This window comes from Drosophila ananassae, chromosome 3R (assembly GCF_017639315.1).
Source record: "Drosophila ananassae strain 14024-0371.13 chromosome 3R, ASM1763931v2, whole genome shotgun sequence".
Classification (NCBI taxonomy): Eukaryota; Metazoa; Arthropoda; class Insecta; order Diptera; family Drosophilidae; genus Drosophila; species Drosophila ananassae.
The window spans coordinates 21,915,081-21,925,286 of NC_057930.1; the positions used below are offsets into that span (position 1 = coordinate 21,915,081).

The window sequence follows — 10,206 nt, forward strand, 5'->3', positions numbered from 1 at the left end:
AATTAGCTGCCAGGATGCCAGGCTATGAGGCTACCCGGCTGCCAGTTAGCCCGAAAGTCAAAGCTCAAGCTCAGGGCCAAAAACTCTGATTTACGAATGCAAGAGCATGCACTGCTCTGTAAAATTGAAAACTTCATGCGGAATAATTAGCCAAAGCACAAAAGTTTTCAGTTTGCCATTATTATTGCTCTGGGCTGTGGAAGCCTGGCTAAAAGCAAACTGCATGCATAAGCGCCAACACAAAATTTGAGCACAAAATCCCCAAAATGTCAGTGGCCAACATCAGACAGCGGAAGGCTGTCAAGGGACAAGACGTCGGACTGAAGGACTGGTGGGTCTGGGGGACAGGAGCAGATGCTGTCTGCCAGTTTTCCAGCTTGCCATTCCTGCCAGTTAGCTATTCAGCAACATGGCAACAGAGCACTCAGCCAAACTGCATCATCTCTCAGTGTCCTCATTATTCAAATGTATTTTTCGTTTTAGAAAGTCATTCGGCTGGATCAAGTCTTTGCTTTAAGATATGTTTTTTCGATTTATTTCAATAGAAATAGAATATTATGCTCTGTTAAAAGTACTCATCATCATCATATTCGTCAGCGAAACAAGTGTCCTTATTATTTCTTATGCAGGCAGGGGGGTGACGCAAGGCCGCAACATTACCCGATCGCTGGCAACACTTTGGATAAACATTGCAACGGGGCCATGGCGGACATAGGTCGGCCCAACTATAGGTGAACTTTTTCCGTGGGTCCGGGGGCTAAGGAAAAGATCAGTAAGTGAAGAATCTCAACACAGTGCTCGGAATATAATTACCAGGGTTGGAAACTCTGTGAACTGTAGAAAAAAATGTCCAGTAAGAACCGTGGTCGAAATGACGATTCAAATAATAATTACCTCAGGGGGGGGCTTCCAAATACCCCCTGCTCCTCCACCCGGTAGTTTACCATCTGCGCCATATCCGCCCCATAACCGATTTTGTACCTGGATTTGGTTTTTGTCGATGTTGCCGCTGATGGCTCTTCTATCAATTTTTGGCTTTTTTGCGGAAATCGCTCGAAACTTTCCATCCCGTTCTTTCCTACCCCGACCGTTCACTCTTAAGGACTTCCCGGACAAGATGACATCTGGAAGGATAATGACAACTGCGGCTAAAAAATAAATGCCATTAAAAGTATTCATCCTAGCCAGAGTGTCAGCGTGAACTGAAGTATATGAAACAATACACCAAACCATAGTAAAGCCATTTGAATTATACATGCTAATTAGGATTAAAAGATAGAATGTTACGTCCAAGTCAGGGTCTTGATGGTTGCGCAATATTTTCTCGGGGATTAATTCAAGCCCATTTCGTGGCACTCTGGTGGGTTATCTGCTCACTTGTCATGCATCCACCGGGCCACTGCCGAAAGTCTAAGAGCCGAACCGCAGCCCCTTCCAGTTGCCTGTTCTATTGCCGTAACAAATCCATTTTACCTGTCGGCTTTAACGCGTAAGCAAATGGCAAAACGGCAGCAGCTGGCTAAGAAAGAGGGCAAAAAAAAAAAAATGACTAAATCCGCAGTGGCAAGCTATCTACACACGTGAGTGTGTGCGCTCAGGTGGGTGCAGGTGACTGTGTCAGAGTGAGTGGTCTGGGCTGTGGGTGGTGCGGTGTGGTCTGGTGTGGTGGGTGGGTCCTATGCTCTGATATATTGCCAAGGCGCAATTAGAGCGCAGACCGCAGAATGAAACGAAACTCTGGCTGCCATGCAAACAAGCCACAATTGCGCTGGCAACCAGAAAGAAAATTGAAATAATTAAGTTGAATATGCTAATACCCTGACTTTTACAAAAGGAGGACAAATTGGCAGAAAGATTATTGTTTATACTTGGTAATTTTTAAAATAATAATTTTTATGGAATGTTTTCAAGAATGTCCATTATATATTAGAGTATATTTTTCTTTCCTGTTATCCTTTTTGGAAAATGCTCTTTTTGTTGAAAAATTCCTGTTACCCTCCCAGAAGGTAGGACAACGGAAATAAATTTTTTCCTCAAACAAAATCAAGAACATCACACACCGGCACACACTCGTTTAGACAATCAGACTCTTGTGCTACTCTCCCACCTGTGGTTGTGTGTGTGTGCCAATGTTTACTGTACAGCAAACACTCACAATTGCACACCACACACCCACCACCACCCACACACAATTGAAAATTACGAAAACGAATAACGAATAACGAGTAGGACACAAATGGAATCGCGTTAAATCAAATCAAACGAAACGAATTGAAATGAAAATGAAATATTCCTCGGGTGGAAAATTCCCCATCAAAAAACAGTGCAAATCTCAGATGACAGTCGAGCATATTGTCGGCTAATTAAACGCATGTGCATTCCGGGCGTCTCCCAAAAGGAGGCGTGCCACTCACGCATACTATAAGCGCTAATTAGTCTCCGGACGGTGTGACAATGCACTGGAGGCGCAGATCAAACGCCTGGCTTTGGTTCCGCCGCCTCCTCGGCAAAATCAAGTAATTTAACGGCCTGTCCACGGGGGCTTACTTTGTGTTTTTTTCTTGTTTTGTTGTCCCTTGCGAGTCCCTTGGCCATGTATTTTTTTTGGGCTTCTTTTTTCCTGTGTTTACCCCTCCGCATTCAGGTCGAGGGAAATTAAACGAAAACATCGCAGTTGTGTAAGATCAAAGCCAGAGCGACAAGTCACTGGGGACGCCAGAACGTTGCAATTTAAATTAGTGCCACAGCTACATAAGGGAATTCACAGAAAACCTCAAAGTATGTGATCAAAAAATTCCTCAAAGGGGAAACAATTGGAATCAAATGGAATCCATTTTAAGGATAAGTGTTATGTAATAATCCTGCCACCTCTAAAAATAGGTCACCGTAATGAAGACGGGGGTTCAAGGCGTAAATTTATTCAAAATCTGCCATCATTGATGGAAAGGCAAGTCGCCGTGAGAAAGTCGTTAGAAAATGAACAAATGCAGGGAATAATGAGGCGAAATCGCATTAGTTGCGGCAGCATCTGCCAAAGTCTCTAATTGTCAATGGCTAAATAATTGAGAGCCAAGAGCAATGGAAGCAGAAAGGCGGCAAAATGAACAGAACGTAATAGCATTAAGGGAAAAAATCCAAATGAAAATCACTTTAAATGCTAAACAGCTGGCTGTTCGGCTCGACTCGACTCGGCCTGTCTGAGGCGAAATAAAAACACATAAAGCGCTTTCGGGACTTTAAGCATCCATTAAAAATTTAATAACTTTGGTCCGGGCCAAATGCAATTTTGTGAAATTTTCTAGCAAAATTAATTAGTCAAACAATCCATCAGGACCGGACCTTAACGTGGCCAAAGCCATGCCAAATTATGCTGCCTGTCCTTTTCAGCTAGGGGGAGTAGCTCCCCGACAGGACGACAAAATAAAAAGGTAGAAAATCCCCACCATACACCATGAAAGGAATAACTTGAACGTGACCATCCTGGGTTAGTTTTGGGGCATTTTTATTTTGGGGCAAGGCTGGGTGAAGGATGTTTCATTGAAACAGTGCCGGCTCACGTGCGTTGCTAAAGCTTTGACAAATATTGACCCGGCTGAGAGGCTGTGGATTTGTGGGTTTAGGGGACAGACACTTCAAAGGCTGCCGCAAATTTAATTTTAATCAAAAACTGTTCAGCCCCAAACGGAAATCCCAATACATTATGCGCCAGGGCATGGAATTCGGCCTGCTAATCCTTCTTAAATTCCAGGAAGCATTGAAGGTAAATAAGAAAATGTATTTAAGAATTTAATTTCCATATATTTATGACCCATTCGGGCACAAAAAGAATTTTAAAATAAAATTCAAAAAAGGCCCAAAGGCAGATGGTAATACGTTTTGGAAATTTACCTTCAGGACATCGGGATACGTTGGCATTGCGTGCTCAACGATTTTCTTATTTAATCGACTTTCGTGCAACACAATCACGACCCGAAACAATGTCAATGTGGACAGGATGGAAGCAGGATGGCTGCCAAGGAAGGACACTCCAATAGGGGACAGTTACCAACCATCCAACCATCCAGTCACAGACAGTTGACAATTAATTTTTAATGCAAGTCTCACGGCAGATCAGCAGAAGAGGAGTCCAGGGTCCTGAGAACCGAGTCCGGACGGACACAAACAAAAACGGCATCGTTGAGGGCAAGTGGCACTGCTAATTGCACTCATTCACACGGCGAGCGACACAAAAGCGGTCTGAAGAGGCATCTCCAGCAACAAGCAACATAGTGGCAGGCAGCGTAGGCAACAAAAATGCCAACAACATCAATGGCAAGTCGAGGAACAAGAGACGTCTCCTTGACGCACGGAAACGGAAGCGTTAGTGCAAGGATATGTTGCAATAGTGCACAATGGGCCATGTAACAATGGGATAAATTATCAAAAAATATAGGCAAATTACTAAAGGTGTCTGGGCATATAAAGAATTTCTGATTAAAGTATTAAAATCCTTTATTTGAGACAAGCATTCTTTGTCATATCGTATGTAAATTTGTAAAAATATTTCTGTTATTTAAAGATTTCATTCCACTGTACCTGGTGCGCGTGTGTACACTGTAATTACGGGCCATTGAGGCCATTGTTAGGAGGACATTGCAGATAGCAAATAGTCGCATTCCGAGCAAGGAGTCCGACATTTAGGTTCACCAACCCACCGACACACTCCTCCGGCATTGCCTATTTCCGGCGTAATTGTTATGCCAATTTTTAAGGTCTTGGCAGTGTGTGAAATTAAATGAAAATCAAATAAAGTCAAGGGTCTCGAAAAGAACACATAAATGCTCTTAAATTCGCAGCGTTAAATGTTAACAGTCGATTTTCCAATGCACACACCCATAGCCCAGCAGACACATAAAAATATCAACGCGTATTTGCGTGCTCCCTATCTTATCTGTACCGTGAATAACCCCAGAAGAGATCCCCCTTCGGAAGGGCCCGCCTATGAACATATCCCCTTTGAACTCGACAGCCCCTCGCAGCCACTGGCATTCCTCGTCATCATCATTCTGGCTTAGACTTTGCGGGAGTGCAAATTGACAATTTCTGTGAAATTGCACAAATACGAGCCTGTGCTCCAATTTTTTATGGCAAATTACCCAGACGCATGTGTGTCGGGGTGCCCGGAGTGGAGGCGGAGTGGAGGCGTGGCTTTTGAAGGATCTCTCTGCAAGGCAGGGAAAATGTCATAAAACCGTTCGGTAGACGTTGCGCTATGACAGGGCTTTTTTATGATTGGTTTTAGGCGGGTTTTCCTGCGTCCCTCCCGAAAAAAAGGGAAAAATAAAAGGGAAAAAATAAATAAAATATAAACTGCGTTATGTTTATGCGCCAAAAAACAGGGGGAGAGGGAAAAGCTATCAGGACATCATCAGCCCGCGTATAATTAAGCATTACGCAAAAGGCAATAAAAGTAAAGGACAACAAAATGGGAAGGATATATGCAGAATTGATGGCTTCAAAAAATGAGATAAATATATTCACATTGTTCGTATTTATGATTACAAAAAGGAATGGGTTAAATCCTTGAAAACCTACAGCTTAAGTAACTTAATTATTTAAAAAAAAAAAATGGTTGGATAAACAATCCAACATAATTGAGCTTCAACCGCAACTTTGAAACTTTTCTCAGGCCATTTTACGACGTTTAAAGGGGGAAAAATGAGAAAAACAAAATTAAATCAATTCTATGCAAAAATGTTTCCCTGTGGCAGCTGTTGTGTTGTTTTACAGAAAACTTTTGGCTTGTATCAAAAAGCAATTAATCTGCATATCAGAGTAAATGGAAAGCAACCCGAAAGGCAGCCAAACCCTATTACGTACTGCCTTGTAAGCCATTGTTCCATCATTTATTTAAAAATTGAAAATTGTCCCCAGACGAATTTATTTTCGATGACAAACTGTTTTGTAATATTTGCAAAAACTTTGAAAGCAATTAAAAAGTTTTGCAGTGCTATGATTTCCATGCCCTCATCCCTCCCGATTCTCTCCTGATTTTTGTATACCTTGAATGAACTTTTCTGGGGCAGCAGCTGTTGCTTTGCTTTGGCCAAGAAATCGGCAACATTAGGGCCAACATATAGTATAAACATAATGATAAGCATAATATGCCGCTGAGTGCCTGGAAGTGTGCTTAATTCCCTGCAACTTTAGTGCCTTTAAGTTGCAGGCGTGGCGCCCGAAAAAGGCGCTCGGAAACAAATCTCCCCCCAAAGTGTGCGCTCTGGACACTTTTGGAGCAAAAACTTGAGAAACTTTTTTGCCTCACAGTCCCCCTGCCATCAACCCTGCCTCTAATCTTTTCTCTAAGTGCACATGCCACAAACAACTTAAGCTTCTAGGAAAATGTACATCGAAATGCCGACTGTTTGCCGGCAGGACAGCCAGCAGGAAAGTACTCCTCAAAGGAATGCGGATGCGTGGAGGCGTTTATTTGCGTTTATAATGTGTGAGCTATTAAAATTTTAGGAGGCTGTTAGTGTTGGTGCTTTTGAATTAAAAATGTTTTTTGCACAAGCATAAAATGAAAATTAGTTGATTTTTTATACAGCGATGGAGCCCCTGTCGGGCTCTTAAAGCTTTTAGGGTAGTACCAGATGCTGCCGCATTTTCGCATAAAAAAAATGTGAAAAAATGTGTATGTAAGAGAGCAAAACAAAAACAAAATCTTTTAAGTGAAAATTCGCGCAACGCTTGTTTGAATTGCATTCATATTCATATTTTTGTATTTGTGTTTGTGTTGGCAAGCATAAAGTGGAAATTAACATAAGCCCTGAGCTCGTCAACGGGACGTATACTTGATGCCATACACCGAACTTTTAATGCCCTTGAAGTCGTTCCCTAAATATTCCTAAAATCTTTTCAAATCTCTTACTTTTAGCCAAAAATTCCTGGCAAAATTCACTTGGTTACCTCTGGGACTCACTAAATCTTTATAAATATCTTTCATTTTAACCCGCAAAGCTTAACGAACCCAAAGCCCCACAGCCACTTTTATTTACTTTTGTACACACATATTTTTTTATTGTAAGCTATGGCATTTTTTGCACCTCTCTCTCGGATTCAGCTGCAGCTTATTTTTGATGCATATTTTATTTTGCCATTGCATGCGTAATTTTATTTTCAGCCACGCCCATGCCCCATGCCCATGCCCGCCTCCTGCCACTCTCCCAATGGTGTTGTTGCTGCGGCTAGTTGTGGCCTCGTAATTCGTAGCAAAGGTATAAGTTTTATGACCATTGCCACGATTTTTGTAGCTCTTGTAACTAGTGATGACAGCTTGGCTATTTTATTTGTTTATTTAGAGATATTGCTGCATTCTTTTAAGGAAGTTCAAAGAGAATATTACTAGATATACTTCTATGTTCTAAAGAGAAAAATAAAAATTTGACAATTGCCAAGAAAAATATATTAATAATTATTATTAACAAATAGTTTAATTATTTGATACTTCTAAATACACATTTTAAAAGCCACTTCGTACTCGATTCCTTGCTTCCTTTGAGCCATTTTTTACCCATCCTTCCCAAAATTGGCAACACTAGCTGCCGCTGCTGCTGTTTTTCCTTTACTGGCAGGTAGTAAAAATTTATGCATTTTACAACAAAATGCTGCTTGTTGCCGCCACTGTGGCTGCACCTGAGCGGATTGTTGTCGTCGTCCTGCTGCCAGGATATGCAAGGCAATGTGCCAAATTAAGTGCTCTGCCTGCCAAAAAGGAGCAACGCAACGGAGCAAAATACAAAAAAAAACAACAAGCAAACACACAAAAAAACTTTGGATAAAAAACGGGTATCCATGGGGACGAGATGCTGCGCCAGGACGTCGCTTAAGTTGTGATGTAAATTTTAATTTCCCCATGTTATGACATGTTCGCAGCACACCTTTGAAGTTGCCCACGTTGGAAATAACTAATTCAAAGGACGAAAGGACGACCCTTAAAGCCCACGATTAATTCAGAGAAAAGAGCGAGTTTGCCAAAGTAGTGCGGTAAAATCAGGGGTAATGCAATTTGTTGGCCTTCGCAACTCGGTGGCTGTGGTCGGGATAGATGGCTGGCTGGCTGGCTTTGCCAAGGGCAACTGGTAACTGGCAACTGGCAAAGCCTGCCAAATTGGCATTTTAACGCAGCTGTTGATAAGTTCTTAATTAAGTTTAAGCTTATTAGGCGGCACTTTAGTCTGGCCGAAGCCATAAAACTGTGCGGTCACAGGAACAGCACTAAACCGTTTAGATTGAATGGCTGAAATAAATCAAAAAATAAAATTTAAAGACCTACTGGCAATAAAATATTTGGAAATGGCAAACCTACTCCATTAATTATCCAATATGTGTAAACAAGGACAAGCTGCCCTGCTCCTTCATCCGAAAATAATCCTTACAATCCTAGCCCATGTCCAGGATCCGCATCAATATTTCAAAGGGATTTCACAGCTCTCCAAGTGCACAATCAATTGCTTATGAAATTTTCATCTGCTCGTGAGTGAAAGGTCAATTTGGTGTAAATGCCTATTGATTTTCATTTTCTTTTCTTTTTTTCGCAAGGATTTTTTTTTGCCAAGGAGCCAAGGAAATGAAATTGAAATTATTTCCAACGACAGCAGTTTAGAAGACGTGTCACTGTCTGGTCAATGTGAGAACATGGGACATGTGCAAAATAAAATAAAATAAATATTTATCTATCCCAGAATGATTCCGTTTCAAGGTGGCAGGAGTGGCAGGACTAGGAGGACTGGCAGGCTGGAGAAGTTGAGTAAATCCCTTAAATTGCCCAAGGCTTCGTCCTTCGTTCGCTCGTGTCATCTTATTAAATCACACAAAATAGGAAAAGTTCTCGACAACTTACCGGTGGGATAGAGAATGAAATGCGAGTGTTACACATATTTTGGGGCTGTCGAGGTTCAACTGCCTCGACTCGACTCGGTCTCGACTGTCAAATCATTTTGTGATAAGGATATAACAAATGTACACAGGCCAGGGCCAGGACCAGGACAAGGACGAGGATTTTCTATCTCGTCGTGTGTCTGTGTCTGCTTCATAACTGACAAATGAAAATGTCAAAAAATGTTTGTTGACAAGCTAACCAAATGAGAAAGAAAATTTCCCATTTTTCACTGCATACGATATACAACTTCTGCAGCAGCGAGGTCTAGCATTTTGCAAAATTTAATTAAAATTGTGTGTTTTATTGGAAAATGAAAGGAAACAACTGGGAAAACTGTTCAATTAGGCTGCCAACCAATGAAAATATTTATGGTAAATACTGATAATTAAATTCACATCGTCTCCATTTACTAAGAGCTGTCTAAAATAAACAAACAATATATCTACAAATGTAGAATTTGTTATATATTTCCGAAACTAATATCCCTTGTATTTGTCTAATTAACAAACCTCATTATGTGTAAGTCAGTGACGTAAGTACCTTCACCTGTCTGGTGTATTATTACAATCTCGGCTTCAATTACATGGCTAAGCACTAAACATTTGAGTGAATGCCGAAAGCAGCTGCGGCATAGAAAAGATCCTGGCCATGATTAATGTTCGGTTATTAATAATGTCTGTCCGGAGGAGGACTTCAGGTGCTTGCCTGCCTGCCAAATCAAGACAATTTGCCTTTTTGGCCGTAACATCCGAGTATCCATTACGTATTTGCATTGGCGCCAGACGGTTTTTCTGAAATTCTACTCTGTCTGTGCAATTTCTGTGGGCAGTTTGTTGGGCGGCGAAATTTCAGTTAATGAAGCGCGTCAGTTGCTGGAATCTGGATTCTCCGCCAGGAGAGTCTTTGTTTTGGGAGGCTCATCTTGGGTTACCAAGAAACCAAAACAAAATGGAGGAGAAAGAAAATCCAAGGCTTTGTTTTATGGTATTTTCCATGTAAACGCAATTTTCTGGTACGCACAATAAACCTGCATTTAAGTTAATTTTCCTGTAATTTATTTGTTATTTAACTAAGGCAGCCACCGTGCCATATGTTGCATGATTTATGCCCGACATTTTCAATTGTTTATTGCTCTCGTTTCCTGGCCTACTTTGGCCTGTCTTTTGTTTTTCACTTAGATTAATTTTGACAAATACAAATGTCAACCTGGACCAGGGATATGAATTTAATGAACCTGCCCCGGTCCGCATAAAAATATGAATAATATACGAACGATGATGCTCCTT

At 41.3% G+C, this 10,206-nt stretch overlaps 2 protein-coding genes and 1 long non-coding RNA gene across 4 annotated transcripts in view; 1 reads left to right on the top strand and 2 right to left on the bottom strand.

The window, feature by feature from the left end:
* The window catches only part of LOC26514736, a 45,072-nt gene that overhangs the window by 28,293 nt on the left and 6,573 nt on the right, over positions 1-10,206 (top strand). The window lies entirely within an intron of this gene.
* LOC26514339 lies at positions 508-1,399 on the bottom strand. The gene is made up of 4 exons (XM_032451468.1): positions 1,378-1,399; positions 895-1,124; positions 814-834; positions 508-757 (listed from the first exon to the last, which is right to left on the bottom strand). Exons 1-4 carry the CDS (start codon positions 1,382-1,384, stop codon positions 566-568), a joined length of 450 nt encoding a protein of 149 aa, XP_032307359.1. The 5' UTR covers positions 1,385-1,399; the 3' UTR covers positions 508-565.
* Positions 7,470-9,088, bottom strand: LOC26515087. Of its 2 annotated transcripts, none has more exons than XR_001408613.2 (3): positions 8,882-9,088; positions 8,348-8,659; positions 7,470-8,278 (listed from the first exon to the last, which is right to left on the bottom strand). It is a non-coding gene; the product is annotated as an uncharacterized LOC26515087 (long non-coding RNA). The 2 variants fall into 2 exon arrangements; XR_004310047.1 differs by having other exon boundaries at positions 8,348-8,819.

Coding starts and splice junctions, on each gene's coding strand:
- LOC26514339 (XM_032451468.1), bottom strand. Junction 835..894: donor TTTGGAAGCCCCCCCCTGAG/GTAATTATTATT, acceptor TTTTTTCTACAG/TTCACAGAGTTTCCAACCCT. Junction 758..813: donor TCACAGAGTTTCCAACCCTG/GTAATTATATTC, acceptor TCTTTTCCTTAG/CCCCCGGACCCACGGAAAAA.